General features: G+C 46.9%; 1 protein-coding gene and 1 long non-coding RNA gene across 11 annotated transcripts in view; one reads left to right on the top strand and one right to left on the bottom strand.

The window, feature by feature from the left end:
• LOC119150695 (exocyst complex component 3-like protein 2) overlaps positions 1–20,590 on the bottom strand; it is a 55,139-nt gene that overhangs the window by 5,393 nt on the left and 29,156 nt on the right. For 8 of the 10 annotated variants that reach the window (XM_037393351.1, XM_037393349.1, XM_037393347.1 and 5 more), the window contains 10 exons: positions 19,164–19,758; positions 17,352–17,469; positions 13,201–13,275; positions 11,103–11,203; positions 9,970–10,062; positions 8,553–8,685; positions 7,257–7,367; positions 5,638–5,793; positions 2,492–2,613; positions 727–912 (listed from right to left, as the gene is read on the bottom strand). In XM_037393351.1, coding sequence (XP_037249248.1) covers positions 732–912; positions 2,492–2,613; positions 5,638–5,793; positions 7,257–7,367; positions 8,553–8,685; positions 9,970–10,062; positions 11,103–11,203; positions 13,201–13,275; positions 17,352–17,469; positions 19,164–19,758 — 1,685 coding nt within the window. In that variant the 3' untranslated portion in view covers positions 727–731. The other 2 variants (XM_037393348.1, XM_037393357.1) reach the window with 2 other exon arrangements.
• LOC119150697 lies at positions 175–8,543 on the top strand. Its single transcript, XR_005105184.1, has 3 exons — positions 175–390; positions 6,772–6,777; positions 7,467–8,543. It is a non-coding gene; the product is annotated as an uncharacterized LOC119150697 (long non-coding RNA).

The following is a 20,590-nucleotide window of genomic DNA, read 5'->3' as shown; positions in this document are numbered from 1 at the left end:
GATTGGTGACTGCAAAGGAATCCCTTGGGAAACTGAAAGGGGATTGCAAGTGCTCCGGATGAGCCCTGTCAATTCACAGCAGGGGATTTAAGACCTGACAGTGACAGTCATCCCCCTGACTTCTATCCCTCCTCCCTTCTGCCACCGGCTGCTGCTGCCAGCACGGAGGGGGCACGCTCACCTCTGGTGCTCCCAGCAGGGCACAGTCACCCGAACGGGACCAAGCCCGGGTTAATCAATACAGCTCTCATGGAGGGGGCAGCGGCGGGGCTCACACATCCCTCCCCTCGGCACCAGGGAAGCAGGAGGACCACTGAGGAGAAAATCCCGCAGCATGCCCTGCCAGGAGGCAGCAGCCCTTGCCTGGGAGACCCTGCCCGAGCACACATGGTAAGAGCTGGGAGGGAGGGGATGCTGCGGAGAGCCCTTGCTGCAGGGACACACGGATGGGAGAGAAGGGCGGGGAGGAAGAGCTCCATCTCCTCCTTTATCCCTGTTGTAACCTGAATCATGCACCTGAGCATTCGGCACCCTGCACTGCCTACAACATGATGCTTCATGAGGTGGAAATTTGCAGGCAGAGAGAGTGAAGTAGAATCTGCATATGCAGCAACGAGGACCTCAGGAAGGTGACTACAGCCATAGTCGTTCCACCTCCCTGTAAGCAGGAATGCCTGTGCCTGTACACGTGTTACACACAAGCATGCTCAACAGACACACACCTACCTTTGCTAACAGCAGAGGCAGCCACAGAGTCCATATTTTCTAGGTTTTACTTCTATATCTGCAAAAAGCAAGTTTGCTTCTGTTTCTGATTCCCTGGAATTATCATGAAATGCCTTCAAGAGAGCAGCTCTGTCTTCTCGGCTCAGTGAGCCTCTGATGTCCAGCACTGCACTCAGATGTTCCTTCCTTTCCAAAAGAATAAGAGGGCAGGTCAGTGAAAGAGCCAATAAAAAAAAGCTGGCTTCCTAGCACTCAGTTTTGCTGGACCAGACCGAAGATTGGAAGCTGCTGAGCTGTTTTTTGACACTCTCTGGCCACCTAACAAGGAGGTGGCTGTATGACAAGGGCTGTGTGCAATATGACTGAGCTCATGGATCCCGAGCCCAGCGCACACAGCATCCCTGTGAAATTGTGGAAAACTTCACCTCAGGTTTTTCCTAGGAAAAAAATCTGTATCTGCCACAGTAAGTTTTGGGTAACTCCTTATCTGACCATTTGGAAGCTTTTTTGGTATCTTTTCTCCCCTCAGTGGAGCCATTTACTGTTCATCTGGAAAGCTACAGGATTTTTCTTCTACATAGCATTGCTTCACTGAGCAGGCCCACACCGTATTAGTCTGATTAACAAAAAGGGCAAATGTATCCAAGCCAAACAGTTTTAAACATAGGGGAATCTGCTGAAATCAGGAACAGTGCATCTACTCACACCAGGGTGACCTCCTCTGAGACCTGGATCAAAATAATATTCTTCTGAGTACTTCCTGTGCCCGCTTCCTATACTATACATTTCTATATAAATATATAGTGGGTATTATATGTATATTACTATTTATGTATGTGTGTGTATATATATAGTAAAAGAATAAGAATTGTTACGCTGTATCAGATAAGCAGCTTTTTAGCTCAATAGAATCTTCAATAGTAGTAAGTGCTTAGGGAAATAATATAGAAACCAGGCAAAGTATATGTCTGTCTTGGCTTTTTGCTTCTGGCAGTCTGCAGTTTAGGACTTCCTTCGCTGGGGGTTATAGCATGACTGTCATGTTGAATAGGCACTGAAATAATTATCTACCACACATTGTCTGCTCCCCTTTTCAAGCTATTCACACTTTTGGCCTTCACAGCATCCTGTGACAGAGCACTCTACACTGTAATCGTGTTAACTTGGAAAAATACAGTCACTAGCACAAGACATCAGAACAAAAGATAGATGTAACAAACCACAGACTTTGGAACACATGCAGTTAGCTAAGATCTCACCTTCCTAATAGAAGTTGGGTTTCATTTCTGTTAACAGCTTCTTGTGAGAAATGGAAGTGTATATTCTTGCTGAAAACACTAGAATTTTGTGGAAATAGTTATACCCACAAAAGGATTGATGAAGTGTTAAATCCAAAAGCCAAGTGCTTGCAAGTTATGAAATGCCTGAGTTAAGGATGTTCTTGAAACCTACATTTGGCACACATGCCTGTAAATTGTCCACTCAGGTGGTATTTTTCCACAGCATTCCTGCTTTGTTGACAGCCATTTCATCCATCCTTTACCTTTACGGATGGACACCTCAACTCCACTGGTTACCATCTGGTGAAGTTATAAACCATATTAATCAACATCTGCAAATAGGCAGCACAGAGTGTATTCAAAGGGAAACATTGTACCTGACCCAGCACACTGCAAAAAGTACCACAGGACTAATGTTGCTGTAGGTCTCCTGGTGGCAAGTAATCATTTGAAAAACAACAGAAGTTAAATCAAGAAGACCCTACCTTAAATCAGGAAATTCTTTGAGAATGGGCAGAAGGGCTATTTTCATCCCCTCAACATCAGAAGTTTGAATAAGTTCTAAAATTGGCTTTATAGGATCCTTGAGGGGACCAGCTGCTGGACCCTGGGGAGAGAAGCAAAGTGTGTTCAGGGCAAGGGTAACGGCACACAGCATAAAGAGCTGGACTCATATCAGACTGGGGATCTCACTGCGTGGGTCAGGAGCTTTGCAGGACTGCCTGTGCATGTATAGAAGCCTGTTTTCCCCCCAAGGTAGGAGAAAATAAACGGGTGTAGCCACAGGCTGCTTCCAGGGCGGCTGGGTGACTACCTTCAGCAGCGTGCAGACTCCCCTCCTGCATTGCCTTTGGCAAAGTGGGAAAATGCACCTCATTTTTCCCCACATGTGCTGTGCTCTGAAGGCTGTCAGAAGCCTTTGGCAAGTGGTTTGCTTCCAAAGGTAAGCACAGCCCTGTAGCTGTGTGAAAACAAGCTCTGTTGGTCAGACATGATGATATTTCTGCTGCCCTGGAGCAAGCCCAGGGACAGAAAAGCGACCCTGAGGAGAGGGCGAGGGGACACAGATCCTGTAGCAGAAAAACAGAAAAAATGGGAAGCAGGGCTGGACACTGTAAAGGATATGACATGGCTGGTAGATGCTGCATATGGTCGGCTCCCTCAAAACTGGAGCACACAGAAGAAGAAAACCACATCAAGAAACACACAGCATTTTTAGCAAAGCCGGAGGAAGCAGAATGCGGATGAACTGCCAGGAGACAGCTTCAGGTCTTGCTCACATTTTTCATTGGTGCAGTAATGCGATGAAACTGCTTCCCTGAATTATTGATGCCATCACGTCAACAGAGACTCGGTGACAAAGCAAACCTGGAGAACAGGCTGCCAAACCGGGGCAGGAGAAACCCAGGTTCCTCTGATCTCCACGGGGCATTAGAAACAGCAGGCTGCATTCTCGGTGCAGCTCACCTCCGCATTGAACATAAATTAAAAATAATAGTAATATTTGAAGACAGCCTTCTCTCCCTTCCTCTGCACTGCAGTCACACAGCACGTCTAGCTCTGCACAGTGCACGAGCTGTACTCAGCTCCTAAGTCACCTATACGGTACAGCTGCACACTGGGCAAGCTCACTATTACAAAATGCTAATTAATTCAAAGGTGTCAGACTTAGTTAAGTGCTATATAGACAGGCAAGGTCAGAGGTAAACAGCCTGCAATCTAAAAGGCCAAAGAAGAGGTGGTTGTCAGCAGTGCCCAAGTGCCTTTTACATGTACTGCTTTTGGGGGAGAAGCAAGGTATTTCCTAACGTTTTTTGAGGATGGAGGGGAAGGAAGAGCCTGAGGAGAGGGCAGAGAGCAGGTGCAGCCTGTGCAGCAACTGCACGATAAATTCAGTTGCAGCAGAGTACATATTTTGCATGCATAACCATGTACCTCATTTGACTGAGGATCAGGCTGTCCCCTGCAAATTGCTTATGCATTTCCTCCCTGGGGTTTTCGGTGCTCCCACACCAAGTAAGAAAGTGAACAGACTGGGGATGCAAGGGAAACAGTGCTAACTAGATGCAGACTTTTTTCACCGGAGCTGAACGTAGGGCTTTAGTAGATAATTAGATTTCCTGTATCTCCTTTACACTATAAAACTAGCTTGCACATTACAACCAAAGCTGCTGCTGAGCACAGCATTACTGGTAAACTTAAGAGTTAAGATTAGAGGATCCTCCTGCTATTCCCAATGGCTCAATTGCTCCAAGCATTGACTCATCTGTGACTGATCACTCCAGGAGAGGTGCGTCTTCAACTAAAAGCACCCGAAGCTTCCAGCTTTCCACCATGAAACTAATGCATTACTTGTAATGGGTCTGAGAGCTTTTTAGAGAAGCCTAAAGAAGGCCGTTTTGATTTTATTTTATTTTTTGGACAAAGTAAGAATTGCTGACAAATGACTTGCAGGGGGACTCCTGTGGGAGAACATATATTTCCAGTCCCTAGCACTTAAATTCACAAGTCATAAGAATGACTCAGAACTTGTGAAATTATTAAAACCAGTAAAGCTGAGGTGATATCTGAGTTCTGTTACCCAACTGACTTTGCAACCATTAACGTGCTGCTCAGTCCAACCTCTTACAAAGTGCTATGCCCGAGCACTCTCAGCCCGCGTTTGCAAAAGAGCTGTGCCAGGGGACATTGCACAGCAGTGATTCTCTGGCTGCAGCAGCTGCAGGAGGGGATGCTGCTGGCATTGAAGTCCTTCCCTTGGGTAATCAAGGGACCCATGTGACAGCCTGGTGGCATCTGCAGATGCCCTGTGCAGCAGTGCCAATTACATGGGATTATAAATTAAACAGAGAGGCTTTTTTAAGCTTCTGGTGTTGCTTCTGCAAACCAGACCTAGCATTTTTCCACAAGTTTTCTTCGAAGGTGTGGCTCTGCTTTTACACCTAATCTATCCCTTCTGCAATGTATCCTTACCTCCTAATGGGGTGAGGTGTCCACCCCTGCAGGAAGAGTCACTCCTCCCTGCAACCATCACCAACCACAACAGCATCAACATGTTTCCGCCTGTGAGGGAATGCTGCAGCACAGGGAAATGGCTCACGCAGCCGTCAGCCCAGCTCCAAGGGACTGGGAAGGGCCTGCGGGGAGGGAAGAGACCAGATGGAGGGGTAACACACATACCCCATGTTCAGGGAAAAGCAGCCGTACAGGGCAATGCACTGCAGAGGTGAAGATGTGGAACAGCTGATCTGGTCCATCGCTCCAGAAGCTTAAGGGAAAGCACTGGAGAACACAGCTGTCCCTCACCTGCACCCTACGCCATGTACCAAAGGCTTGCCTAGGGGAGCTGACAGCTTCGGAGCTGTCTCACCAGCTCAGAGGCACACGCCTCATTCTTATTTCAGTGGCAGGAGTGCGAAACTTGCCTCCTCTGGTCACACATTTCAAAACTAAAAACTAACAGCTTCTGGCAGATCAGAAGGCTGTCAGCACATCTGATGGTCATTTCTATGAAGCTGGATACCACCGTGGTAAGACCTCTTAAGCTTTTCTGTTGCTTTCAGAGCCTGTTCCTCTGCTGGTACTGTTCTCGATGATGGAGAGCAAAACTGTAACCATACCAAAGACTTACTAAACACTCTTCAAAGACAGTTTGCAGCATCCTGTGATCTTCTTCCATCTTGCTGGCAATCCTCCTTCTCTGCACAGAGGATGCTTTCCTGGAAGTGGTCAGGAGGGCCTGCACATATTCTGTAATAACGATGGTGTTGACAGCCTTGACGAGGGCCTGTTCCAGAGCAAAGGTGCCCAGATTAACTTCCCTGTACCAAGCAAGGACCAGACTATGCCTGTAGGACTCTGACCAGCATAGACAGTGGCTATAGAGTCCATGCAGATGGCTGTCCCATTTGTTTAAGTATCCCTTTAAAATGCCTGATCTAGCATATAAAGTACCTCCAAGCTGTATGTGGATGACATAAACATCAATGATAAGCGTGGAGACATCCAACCAAAAGCAATGGGACCAGTTAGCTGAGCCAGAGGTCACACACTCCAGAGCAGCAGTGACACTTGGCTTAGCTAACCAACACATCACTTGGGGACAGCTTGGACTACAAAGCCAGATCCATCCTCCCTGGAACACCCCCACTAGACATATCCCAGGGCCAGACCCTTGGGCACACAGTTGTGGTTGAGCACCAAGAAGTCACCTGGGCATCTCTCAGCCACCCATTACCTGCTGAGAAACCCTAGTGCTGAGACTGTGCTATGCCTGAGAGGCAGAGTGAGCATTTCTAGGGGGAGATGGGCCGCTGCACAGAAACCACATTTCATTAGCAATTGAAATCAGAGCAGTTTTCGGCTGCAGCCCAAAGGAACAGGAAATCCCAGCCCTGTCCAAAACAGACAAAGCAAGAGACAGACAGTTCTGGCACAGCACTCCACCACCGAGCTGCTGCTTGCCCCAGCACTAATGTGACATAATGTCCAGTGACAGGCTCTGAACAATATCAGAATCGCTCCTAATTTTTTCTGTCCCATTACTTTTTTCCACATTTCAGAATAAATTAAATTCAGCACTGACAAAAAGCCTGCTGACCTGGGAGCCCAGTGCTTCAGGGGACATGTGTGGCACAGGTAACAGCAGCAAATTCGATCTGCACGCAAAAGAGGGTACCCCAGGTACCAATCTCATTGCCAAAGAGGCAGACTCAAGGGTGTTGTGAGACCCTAGACAAATTGTTTAGGCTACTGTAAAGGTGAGAAAAAGGTACTCTGTGAGGTTGTTCTTGGACAACCCTCTGCCTGAGAGACTATATCCTTTGGGGATCTGGACCTTTCACCTTGCCATCCATGTGTCCACTCTCCACCACAGGGATAAATATTCCTTACAACTAAGGCTGAAGCGCATTAGAGACTGAGAAGATTTCCAGTATAATGGTACTGGGGGAATGGTAGGATCAGAGATGGCCCAGTGCTCCCTCTCTGTATATAGGAGGTACACTCAGTTTCCACATTCCTCCACTTGTTGATTTCTCTGCTGAGATTACAGAAAGGTCCTAGCTGTCACAGTGAAGATGTCCAACTCTGTTGGAGAGAGGAACTGGACTGAGGCCAATAGATCTTTAAAAGCCCTTTTAACAACACACAATATCATAGTTTGGATTAATGTTCAAATACTGTGCCATCCAGAGGTTCAAGGATTAGTTTTAGTGATTTCTTGTTCTTACTTTCTTACTTATTTCTTACCTCATATTTGTCTATTTTTTCCTTTCCAAATGCCAAAAAGCTTTGCTTTAAGAATTCGAGGATGTGGTTAAAACCACTGTCACACTTTTTGAAGTGCTCCTTCAGTGTTCCCTGAGGAAAAGGGACAGACGGAGTCAAAGGGTGCATACGTAGAGACACCACATAGACAACAGACACATATTATTGTGCTTTTGCTCTTTCTGCTCTCAGACTCCTCCATGAGCTGCAGCATCCTGTGCCTTCATTTCAAAGACAAGCAAAGCACGAAAGAAAGAAAAAACTCAAACTCATGAAGGATGTATCAAGTTCTTAAGACCAAACCTGGAAGACCAACACCTATGAAAAACGGGTGGCAATAGCTCTAATCCAAGGACTATTTAAAACGTGCTCCTGCGGATGGGGAGTGGAGGAAGAGCGAGCCGTTGTGCGCCCTTCTGCTCTGGCATCCTGCTCCCAATGTGGCCGTTTTGCCTCTTATTCAATGGGAAAGTATAAGGCAAGGGATAAGCTCTGTCTTTCATGATTTGAAGCCCATGTCGACACAGCCAGAGAAGGACTGAAAACCTGAGCCCTAGGTCTCCTGTTTCTCCCCAGGGTTGTCTGCACTCCCTTGTCAGAACCACCCCCAGCTCCCATCTCAATGTGTGGACCCATGGGACAGGCTGGCAATGAGCTCTGGAGACCAAAACGGCACAGTGTGGCCAGGGATTCTTCTGTCATTTTCCTCTTGCTGCCTTCAGCATGCTCAAGGGAGCCTGTGCAATGAGCCTGAAGATGCTCGGGGGAACTTCCCAAGGAAACATACAACACCACACGCTATTAGGAGCCTGCAACTGTGTGTTATCCAGACATGGAGCCCAGGGTATGAAGGTGAATAGTCTAATATTAGAAAGTGTGGAAGGAGGAGAACTTATCCCAAGGGAGGTATACATTTCTGATCAGCCTTCTCTACACTGACTAACCACCACAGCCTTGGGCTCCGTGAATTATCACTGCCCCAGGAAGATACCCAGCTGCTGCAGATGAGTAGGTACCAGGTGAGGTTCAACCATTGGGGTCTGGATGCCCCTTTGTAGCACAACAGCAAATACTGCAAACAGTGGAACTGGGATCACAAAAACTGGAAGAGATGAAGCTGTCAATATACAGCTTCAGACAAGGCAGAGGAGGGTACTGGGCCTGAAGATGTTTTTTAGAAAACTATGGTTTTACCCTTTCCAAATCAGGACATGAGAGTGAAGTGAGTGCCTGCCCTACAGTCTGAAAATATTTAGTGTTAACATGGGTCTTCCATACCTTCACTTTAGAAGTGACTGTCTGCAGAAAATGCTCCGTAACCTCATCCTCCATCCTGTCTAGTAATCCATTTACCTTAACATCCTGACCAGTGCTGGCACTGCAAATGTATGTTAGCTTACACCAGACAGTCCTGATAAAAAAAAAAAAAAAAAGAGGTGGGATATGGAAAGTATTGATCAGATCAAATCGGGTTATTCTCTCAGATCAAAACTTTTCCTACAGTAACCAATATGACTGCCTGGGTAATTGCATGGACACATGCTCAGGTTCAGGGCTAGTTCAGTGACCCGCATATGTGCACCCATCTTTTGGATGGCTCTCATTAAGATACTGCCACAAGGACACAAAAGCTCAATGTACATAAATGCCACTTGTACCTATCAGTAGTGACATCAGATAAGTAACAATTCTAGTATTTTCAAAAATGAGTAGGCACAAAGTGGCCTTGACAAATGCAGTAGGGGTGAGAATCCTGTGTGCCTCTGACACCCCACAAATACAAGACAAACAATTATCTTCCATCAGAACAGTCTTCAAGTCAGCAAATCCTGGTTAAAATGATCACCAGCTTGAAACCAGACATTTTACTTTCTGGAAAAACTCAGAGTATCCAGCATCAGCAACATACGAATAAAACAAACAAAAAACCAAGCTACCTAGGCTCAACACAAGGCTCTGATGTCAAGTAAGCACTAGGCATATGCTGGATTTGGGCATTTTGCTGACTCCAGAGATCCCCGGATAGTTTTATACAGGAAGAAGAGAGGCAACCTTGTTTTCTCCATCGCTGCAAGCACTTCTGAAATTAGCTTGTAGGTGCAAACATCCTCCCCCACCCTTCTGTGCTTTATTGCTTCCCTCCTTCCTAGCAACCCCAGGGAAAACCTGGCATGTTCGACTGGATTTCATTCAGCAGAGCACTTAAGCTTGGGCTTACCTTGAAGTGCGCTAGCACACACATCTCAGTGTGACATTTATGAGGCTTTGCTAATGAAGGAGAATCAGGCCAGGGAAAGGAACCACAGAAGTGTTTGCTGGGATAATGTCCCTACATGCAACACAGCATTGCTGCCTGCCTCCTGCTCAGCAGGATGGGCACCAGGCGGAGGGCGATGGTGGACCACAGGCACCTGCAGGGGCTAGGAGAAGGCAAGAAGCAGCAGTACAGCGCTGCCAACACAGCAGCCACGGGCATAGCCCCCACCCGAGTCTCCTTCTTGCTGTGGCAGCCAGGGCAGCTCTGAAGGGGTCTTGCTGGCCGCAGCTGGCTCCCTCTATGCTTAAGGGTTGGCATGCATGGGGTTGGATCACCAGATACAACTGGAGGCAAGGCAGACCCCATAGCAGAGTTAGAAGAAGATCAGACAGCAGAAAAGTAATTTTGCTTCCCATGCCACAGGGTCTGGTTTCTAACCTGAAAATGCAGCAGTTCTGCAGGATTCGTAAACTGCTGCAGATCTCTGGGCAGCCATCAAGCTGGAGAAAGCTTCTTACTTCATTTTCGTAGCTAAATTAAAACAGGAAGACATATCTTTAAGCTGGCATGCTCCATAATGCATCTTACAGCATTAGCCCAGCAGCAAATGGGAGAAATATTCTGTGATTATTTGTCTTTTCAGAGTGTACGGTTTCACTCCCCAAGGTGGGATCTACAGCAGGACAAAGACGGTCTCTGTCCTGCCCAGATGGTGAGGAGGGAGGGCACAGGAACAGCACAGGGAGAGCCCTTGAGCTGCCTGGGAGCCGCTGCTCCCTCAATCGACAGGCAGGAGGTTCATTTTACCGTTGCTGTTGTTGCAATGCTTCTTTGAGGCAGCTCAGGCTTTGCTGTTAAAGTGCAGAATAAAGCCTCAGCTTGCAGGAATAACCCACAAAGTCTATTGACTGCTTCACCACAGTTTCTGTCTCACAAACAGCTCCTGGACAATTCCGTTTCATAGGAATTTTCTTTTTTCTTATAATGTGAAGGGTCAGGAATCTTAAATCAAACCTGCTTCTGAAATATTCACCTACAATCAGCAGTACAGGCATTTTCTGCTGCGGGGGATACACAGGGAGAGAGATGCCTAAGAACAAGTAGACAAAGGAAGCCACAAGAAGTGGTGAGAGGGCAGAAGATGAGAAGACATTGGTCCTCCTCTGCGGAACAGGACAGAGCAGAGCTCCTCACCCTCCCAGAGAGCTGGCAAAAAGCACTGGGCCTGGGAAGCACAGCCAGGGTAGGAAGGGCCAAGTCTGGGCACTGGCTATGTAGCTGCCCCTCCTTCTGATTGTTTTTAAGGTCTGACCCTCTCCAGAAAGTTCCCTAAGGCTTTAACCTGTCCGGGCAAGTCCAGGTGCACTTTGTTCTCTCAGCTTCGGTCCAACAGCAAATGCTGAGCACATAAACAGCAGTGACGCACTGTGTCTCCAGTAACAACTTGATGATGGGAAACAAACGGGCAATGGCAGATCCAGGGGAAAACAGCATCAGCAGTCACTTCATCAGGATTTCTTTCCTTTGAGCACTGAGTACATCGTCAAGGAGGAAAACAGCATGTTTCCTACCTCTCCAGGAACCTCAGGCACTCCTCCAGGCACACAGCTTCCACCCTCTCGCTCAGGCTCTCACTGACATGCCAGGCAGCCTCTGTCTTCTCTGTTAGTATCTGTAGATTACAAGGTGTGAAAGAGCAGGTCAAAGCCATTTGTTCCCTATGCAGTGAACAGGAATGCATCCCATCCCTCGCCCTGCTGCAAATCCCTCTGTCTTCCAGGCAACAACTTCCACTTTGGTTTCGAGAGCCCTTGGGGAAATAAAAGTACTTTTTAGGAGCTGATTTTAATGCCTGATCTTACACCTTTGCTACTGCTGCCTTCATCGTGGGCAACAGGCCGGAGTCAAGCCCTGTGCTCAGCAGAAAGCCTGTCCCTGCAGATGTTTTCTGCTACCGATGCCCAGCCTGGCAGCCCAGCTCGTACACAGACCTGCCGTCTGCGGGAGCACCTGCACTTCTGGCTCACCCTCGCAGATAAATTTGGGTGCAGCTGCTAAAAATAGATTAGGCAGCTCTGTGTGCCCTGCACCTCTGCCAGGGTCTCTACCAGGGGTGTCTGAAGAAGGCACGTGTCATCTTCCTGGCCACCACCGCTATCACCTGCCACAGCAATGTGTGTTAAACCCTACGGCGCCTGTCTCACCCCACTGACCCCAGTTGGATGCCCCAGGTGCCTGCAGGAGGTGGGCTGTGCCAGACAGCTAAACATCCACACCATACTGGGCAGGCTTGAGCAGGTGGCAACTTAATGCTGCCTGTTAGTCGCTCGGTGGAAACAAAAGCTTGTAAGGGGAGGAGAGCCAGATGGATAAAGGGAGACAGATGGACTCATATGCTGTGCTCTCCCAGTGCTCTGGGAAGCATCAGCCAAAGACAAAGGGTGACTCGCATCATGAATGGGTTTTTCCACTGTTCACAACAGATGTAAAAGTTCGCCCAAAAGAACTGGATAAAATATGCCACCTCAAAGTGTCAGGAAATCATGGCTGATGAGTTTCCATGACACCATGATCATTTTCTATCCTATCATTAAGTGTCAGTCTGAAAAACCTGAGGAGCTGGTAATTTCATCATTTCATTAAATTTCATTCAAAGGCTTGCCTATTTATCCAGGATTCTCCATCACCTACTGCAGAGCATTCAAACCTGTCAGTTACATTCACAACAGAGCAAAACTACTCGTGCTGAAGCACGGCCAGATGTTGCAAATATGAGGACCACAGCATTCAAACCAGGCTTTGACCTGGTCCCCATTAGAAACCTTTGCTCTGTTGGCCAGAAGCAGGAGGAAAACACAAGAAAATAAGCCAGCTCAGTAGCTAAAATCCACCCTAGCACATGTACATCACTGCTTCATGGCTCCATCAGGCATAGGGACAAGACAAGGAGGTAGCAGTCCCCTCCACGAGCTCTGCACTTGGTGCCTGGGTCTGGGCTGGGCCAGAAAAGCCAGGTTTTGCCAGCTAAAGCTGTATCCTCACAAGGAAGGCCAGGGGCAGTTACTCTGCAATGCCTACCGCCAGCCTCCAACAGCCACCTGCCACCCCGAAGGACCAAGGGGCTTCTTCCCTCTCTCATGACCTGAATCAGGGCTGCCACTGGGGTGGTGGCAGTGGAGAAGAAAGCTGCAATCACAACCTGCCCCTGATCTCTAGCATCACTTGATGTCCACGCGTAAACTCCAGGATTTATTTTAAGCCTTCTGCGGGTCTTGATCCAAACACCCTCTGGCCACGGTACGTACTGCTTCTAAATCAGCAGAGCGTGCTCCTGCCATGCCCTTCAAGCACATGCCTTGGCTGTGCTCTGCAGTAGCCCCTTGCACTGCCTGACCCATCAGGGCAGCAACCGCAGCCATACCCAGCACATAAGCAGGGAGCAAGCTGCCTGCATCGGCACAGCCAGATGAGGGGACCTGCCGTGGCTTGGCAACTCTCGCTGCTCTTACAAAAGTGCTCCACAGAACTCACGCAAAGCAGACTGGTTAACATACACACCGAGCTTAGCCCAAGACATGCGAAATTGGGTTTTGCCAAATACCTGCATACTTGTGTGCAAAAACACGACTGCCCCAAAGTATGAGAGCTTTACGGTTCCCCCTAGTTTACCTGAATGACTGCAGCATCTGCACAAGGGGGTTTCCCAATATCAAAGGCTTCTTTCAGGGCCTTCCCTACTTCCGTCTAAATATTAAAGAGAAGAAAAAATAACAGTTGAGATACAATGGCATTCATAACAAGTTAGGTTTCCTAGCCTCTCATGCATTTAGACTAGATGAATTTCTGCCTCTATTTTTTTGGCCATCGCATTTAACCCAAAGCCTGGCTATTTTCCAGCTGACCTAATAACATTGTTCTGTTTTGTTCTACATTGTTTGTTTGAGTTTAAATGATTTGCAGCTTTCTTTCATCCCAGTGTCAGCTCAGGTTAACTACAGTCTTCTTTAGTTAGCTTAGCCCAAATGAAGGTGTCCACGCAGCAAAACAACTTTTTATACACAACTCTGTGCTGCCAGCATCTGTAGCTGAGATTTTCCACCCTTCCTCACTCCAACCAGCACCCGCATAAACCAGCCAGCATTAATTAAAAGCATTCCCTCACTTGAGCCAGGGACTTGTGAGTGCACAGAGGAGTTGGGTTAGTGTTTAGAGCTACTGTCATGGTGAGATGAGCCCCATGAGGCTGCACGATGGGAAATTTCCCAAGACTTGGCTGGCTTATGTTACTTTGAATGGGCTGTAAAAACAAAACTAACACTGCAGAGAAAGGGCTCATTGCTTAAAACATGATCTGACCTTTATAAAAGCTTTAAACTCAAAAGCCTGGCTTGCTTATTTATTCTTTCATTTCTGCATTTTCCTCCAAGGAAACAGAAAGAATGTACAAGACCTTCCATTTTTGTCTTTGTTCTTTTCTGGCTGATGAATTAGGAAATACGTGGTTGTCACTGGAGAATTTCACCAGAAGTATATTCAAAACAACTGCTCTACCATACTTATTGAAAAGTGTTAATCAGAGACAAACAAGCAGTTGTAAATAACCCACGAAAAACTCCTTTCCTCCTGAGTTTCATCACCTGACCGAGCAACTGTGTGAACACTATGTGCTGAGATAACACATCCCAGCCGAGCTGCACAAACACATCTAGCCTGCCCCAGTTGCACAGTAAAATGTGTTGGCTTAAACCAACACGAAAGTCCTGCTCCCCAGTGGGACAAAGCATGCATCTAGTTAGCAACTGCAAAGCAATAAGTTGTTGAGCCATGGTAGTTATTTGCTTTGGATCAGACAACGTGTTTGAATTAGCACAAGCTTACTTGTTTGTAGCTCTTGTGGTGACACCAGCACCTCAGGCACCAAAGCTCCAACACTGAGAGGACCAGAATTTCTGCTGTAACAAACAGGCCCAGTTTCCTCCTTGTTCCTCCCTGTCTGACCAAGACATGGCACCCCATCTTGTAAAGCTTCAGTTCCATGGATGGCCAGCCCACCTGTGCTGACTGCCCAACCAACTGCTTCCTCTTGGAAAACGCAGGGTGCTGAGTTATAACTTGGGTGCCTCATCTGTCCAGCTGCTCTTTTAAAACATGCAGGAATTTAACATCCTTGAGACCTCTACATCATCATCAAGTGTGGTCAAAACTGGCAAACACACTCAACACTGGTGGGAGCGCACTGCTGACACACCAGCAGGCAGGGAGGCAGAAGAGCCTCATTTACTTGGGCAGCAGCAGGTTGTCAGTCCAAATTCTCCAAAGCACATGAACTTGTCAGTCTTTTTGTCTACTTGAAGAAACAAAGGGAGGAAGGTAAGACAACAGAGATCCAAGTGATCCTTTGCATGTCAGCGTACGCCCTCCTCGAGCTTTTGTCCAGGTGTGCATGTCTGGTCCTGCCTTCTCTGGTTTTGGACAAAGAGTCAGTTTTGAGCTGAGGCTGAAGAAGCAGGGGATGAAAAGTTCATTTTCCACTGCTTAGTATCAGAATGAACCCTGGTGTCATGCTGGGAGGTTTGCCTTGCACTCATGTCAAATTCCCCAGCAAGGGCAGGGGTGATGGATCAACAAGCCAGTCGATGGCACCATCATTTCAAGTTCACCAACCTTGCAACCTCAAAAGGCACAAAGCCCCCTTTTCCCCAGACATGCCTGGGCTGAGGGAACGCCGCCTGCATGTAGATCTGGCAAAGTTTCCTGCAGTGGTTTTGGGCCCCTCGTGGTGCCTAAGTTCTCAGCACCTTCAGATGTGGTCACAGTTCTCATCACTCATTTCTGTTTAAAGTGCTTTTAGTTTGCACAGATATCAGGCTGACATTCCCAGCAACAAGCTGGGTATTCATAGGCAAAACAGACCATGGCTTATTCTGGTCAGTCTGTTTTCATTTAGAAAAATTTCGTCATCCATTGAAGTGGCAAAAACCACACCATCTGATTTACAGTCACAGTTACATATTAAAATCACTCAGAGATAACTGACAGGATATTTGCTCAATAGCACTTCCTGCATATTTGGAATAATTAAGTGGTGGGATATCCTGGAGAAAGAAATAGAGGGATAAAGCAGGTTTTATAAGCTATACCACTGAGCTTAGTGAAGAGACATCCATAATTTTTCCAAATGGAGTCAGCTCAGGTCCACTTAAACTCATTAACTTGAACCTAGAGCTGGTCCTAAGCTGGTCAGGTTTGAAGCGAGCTGGGATGCTGTCATGCTACACTCCCCAGCAATTCCAGCCTGGTTCTTTATGTAGAGTGTGGCATCGTATAGAGCTGTGATGCTTCCAGATCCAAAGTGGCATGAAAAAATGCAGCCAGCTCAGGGCAGCATGACACAAGTACTTGTAACCACTGCCAGATAGGTGAGACTGCTCACCACATCATATGTCAGGAAAGCAGAAAGCCCACAATTAAACAAAAGCATTCTCCAGCTATTTACATTAGAAGGAACCAAGAAAAAAAAAGGGGAAAAAAAAAAGCTAAAATCTCCATCACTGTTAGTCAGCATCTTTGAGGGCTTGCAAATGACTCAGTGACACGCTTTAAGATAACGACACCAGCACCACCCTGAGCAAAGTCATTTCCTTCATTGAAATACGTGCTAAAAGCAGACCTTAAGAACATGTGGTCTTCCCCAGAGTAATCATCGGAAACAGCCCATAAAGATGCTTAGTATTAAACACTGAAATCAGTAGGTTTTAAGCATATTGTCACCAGCTGGCACCTCTACTCCCATGTTTGTGACCGCCTTTGTGTTCTCCTTCAGGGAATAGGTCTTGAGGAAAATCTCCGCAATTTAGAGTACTTTCCCTGGGATGATTCAGCAGTTTGTCATGGAATTTCCCCTGCTCTGCTCACCATGGGCTAGTGGAAAGGGAAAGCAAGAGAGATGAGTGTGGCAAATCCTGCTGTTGCATTTCAGCTTTAGCTGAATCTAAAAGGCTCCATCCACTGGGTATTCCAAATAGCATGGTTTCCTCTGGAGCTCCCCATCACTACAACACATCTGCCCTGCTTCCTTTGTATTCCACACACCTCAACAGCGTTCTTCAAAGGGGGAGCTTTGCTGAGAAAAGAAAGAGATCCTGCAGCCCTGTAGCTGAGGCCACCTGTGGGATCGCAAGGCAGGGTGCCCAGCTCTGACCCTACAGGAGGGCTGTGCTGGGTGTGCTCCAGCTGCATTTCTTGTGCTGGGCTCTGGAAATAATCCTTGCTGTAACCTCAGCAGCGTCAGTCCAGCAGGCTGGAGAGGGCTGTGAGGGGTCAACATACAGACAAACCCAGCAGCCTCAGTCTTCTGCGCAGCTGAGGCAAAAAGGCTATAAAAAAACCCAACTGTTGCACACCATGGGCTTATTAACAGTTGGAGAGAAGATGAACAGCATCTTGAAATGGCCTTTGATAAGGAAGTGGATTTCACCCAAAGCCTTCCTCCTTTCCTCCAGATGCATTGGCTTCTGAGCAGAACAGATGGCAGCACCATGAAGGTGCAGCAACAGGACGAACAGAGATTTGCAAACGTCCCAGCGTCTCTTTGCTAAGGAACAAGTACAGGGCACCATTCCTTTGGCAGAAGACAGTCATGGATCTTCACACCTGCGCTCTGCAACAAAACTTGGCCAAGATGGAGACCTTGGAGCTCACGGCTACCTGAGCAGAGCTGGCTCAGCTAGCAAGGGAACAGCGAATTCAACAAAGCCATTCCTTATTTTACAACTGTGGGAATAAAACAGGCAGATTAGGGTAAACTCCTGAGTCCTTACCCGGGCGAATGCAAGTAACTTTTCCTCAGTCTTCAAAATAATCCACATGAGACACTGCACACCAAGGGAAAGGCTGTGCTGGGAGATCTGCCTGGGTCTCAGACACGTCTCGCTGCCACTGCATTCAGAAAGAAGAGCTCAGCCAGAGGGGCAGCCTCCCACTGGTCCGCAGCCTGTCGCCCACCTGGCACCCCCTGCTCGGCACCACAGCTTCGTGCCAAGCCAGCGGGGCACCCTGCAAGCACCCAGCGGCATTTGCAGTGTCAGCACAGCCACAACACAGTAGATGATCATCGTGCACCTTTGCCAGCTATTCTTTTGTGCTCTTTCTTTTCCTTCTTCCTGTATTTGCTGCCCAAATTACACTTTTTGCTAGCCGTTTCCCTCTCCCCTTCCCTCACCGCTGCTGCTGAATTCCTTCTTGAGCTCGGGCAGTCACCTGAGCACGCTTTCATGGATGCACAATTTTGCAAGCATCAGGTATTGTCTCTGAATGGAATAAAAAGCAGCTATATACCAGGACAACTGCATCTATACATGAGCTTTCATTAAGGCTGTAACTGTATTCAGAGAGGAAAATCCAAATAGTTAAGTCTGGCATCTCTGGTTTTCTCATCTCCACTTTCTTCACTACCTTCTGTCACTAATACAGTCACAGGCTGTTCTTGCTTCTTGTTTTGTTTTGTTGGGTTTTTTTTTTTTTTCTTGAAGGAATTCAGCAGTTGCATAACATATTTCACTATCTTTGAGCTTTTCTTTATATATTTAAATGATGTAACTATTCACCTCTGATTTCATGGTAAATTTTCAATATTTCATCAATCCATTACTCTAAGGTCTTACCATTTTAAAGGCAGCAATAGAAGTAATGCATCCTGGCCAGATGTCTCCCATGTGTCTGAGGACAGCATGTACCCACCACCCTGCCTCCCTCTTTTGGGAGCTGATGAGGGTAAAAGCCCACCTGATGAACTGCTTATGACCTAATCAAGAGTTTATGAATGTAATTAACACAAGGAACAGAGAAGTTATAGGCTTGGATGGAAGCAATCACATAACCCAAAAGGGCTGAAAACTATTAGGACATAATGAGATTGGAGCTGTCAAGTAGCAAAATAACCATGGACACAGAGAATCAAACACTTCAGCTACCATTGTCATACAAAAATAAATCACAAGAAAACTTCAGGTTTTGATGGCACCCACAGGCATTAAATTCACATTGGACCAAAAGATCCCAGATGTGCCGTTCTTCAGATCATGGAGAAAGCCACATCCATTTTCCCAAACTTGTGCAGGAATTTAATGATCTGCTATATGTTTTTCCTGTGATCTGAACACTAATGCAGGAAATATGGAAACAACTGGTCAAACTACAAGCCAGATAAAGCAGCAAGAGAACAAAGACAACAATAGAAATACACAGAGCACTATGCTGACATAAAGGCAAAAGAAAATTATTCTGGAGTAATCGGAGTATTATGGACCTTGCTAAAAAAGGCTTAATGTCAGAAAAGAAATTGTTCAAGAAAGCAGGACACTGTGCATGTCCAACAGGAGTCCAGTAGAGAAATACCCGCGCACCTCAGGTAAGCCTCAGAGCCTGATACCAAGGATTTAGAAAGAGGCAGCACTGCAATGAAAACAGGCTTTGATTCTGAGAGCACAGAATGTAAAACAGGCAGTGGGCAAGCCTAAACTCAGCAAGAGTCCTGAGCACCACTGCATTAATAGGAAGCAGGGATTGTGCTCAGAACTGAAGGACAGAGACATAAAAAAAAATGTAGAGAAAAAGGAGTCCTTTAAACATACCTTTTGTACATTTTAAGGCTCCATTCATAAACTGAAAGACATTGGCTGAAGCTGAAATGGTTACTGTCAGTAAGCGTGGAAAGGTGAGAAGACAAAGAGGCATGACAGCAGCAGGCGTAGGTGACGAGCAGTCCTGCTTCCTTGAAGACATCGTTTCTTTGCTCCAGGCTGGGGAGAAACGTTGTTTCCAGCTGACTCAGATGCTGTTTTAGTGCATCCTCGTCTGTGTTATCAGAAGAACAAAACAGGGGAATCTGGGCTGTCAGGTACTGTATTAGTTTTTCCTCCAGATCTTTCCTCCAGAAGTTTGGACTCCAGGTGGAAACAGACTTTGTCTCTTGGCTGCTGCCAAGCAACTCCACTTCCTTCTGCTTCTCCCACTTCAGTGATTCCCCTACTGACTGCAATGGCTCCAGGAACATCCTACCATTTCCACTGAGTGCTTCTCCCACCACAGTCCACATTCGTTCAGCCAGTAGCATATAAAGTGATTCAGACTTTTCCATGCCATCTTTACCAGAATGCTCCAGATCATAAATATAATCACAAGCTTCAAAAAATTTTCCTTGCTCAATGAATCCACAGATGGTTTCCTCTGCAACAGAGTAACAAGACAACTTGATGTTTGTTTGCTCCTCTGTAGAAACCATCACTTTAATATCTGAGTACTGAAGTATGTATTTTATATGTATCCCAGAATTCCTCAGGATCTACTCAAGATCATCTCACTTAAGGTCTAGCACTAGCACCTCTCTGTTTCCTCAGGACAAGCACTTTCTTTCTTTTGTCCTTTCTCCACCAGGCTAACTAAGCCTGCACACTAGTCTTCTGCAGCTTTCTGTCATCATCCCAGTAGACCTCCTCACATGGGCAATGCAGGTTCATTAATAACAATCTTTCCTTAAGGAATGTACCTTTTGTCCAGAAGAAAAGCATTAGAGAAAGGATATCTTCTGGAAGAGCCAAGAGCTGCAAGTCAAGCCCAGAAGGAATCCTTTGTCTTCTCTGCAGAAACCCTGGCAGGACCAAAGTGCTGCAAACCCTCCTGTAAGGTCCCTCCCACCTGTTCACAGGTTCTGCATGGCTACAGAGGCTGTCACTCCTGCCAGCGAGCTCTTGTCTTGGGCTGAGGCTGTGCAGTGCAGTCCAGGGCCCTCTCTTTGCTGGGGCTTTTTAGCTAGCCTGAATGACTACATGCGCTATATATTTTGCTCAAAGGTGACAATCAGAAGGTGGGCTACTTATATGCACTGTCTCAGCAATGGGCATTTGTGTAACCCCCGTGACTTCCACATCTGCAAAAAGCTGTGGTGACTGTGCCACTGCCCGGATCACCAGACGTCCTGTCAAGGCAGCTACGAAATCTTCAAAGTTCAGAAGCTGGAAGGAGTTTTTCACCGCTGCTTGCTTCCAAAGAATCTTACTCG

The sequence above is a fragment of the Falco rusticolus genome, chromosome 7 (assembly GCF_015220075.1).
Source record: "Falco rusticolus isolate bFalRus1 chromosome 7, bFalRus1.pri, whole genome shotgun sequence".
Taxonomy (NCBI): Eukaryota; Metazoa; Chordata; class Aves; order Falconiformes; family Falconidae; genus Falco; species Falco rusticolus.
This window is presented reverse-complemented; position numbering and strand designations above follow the sequence as displayed.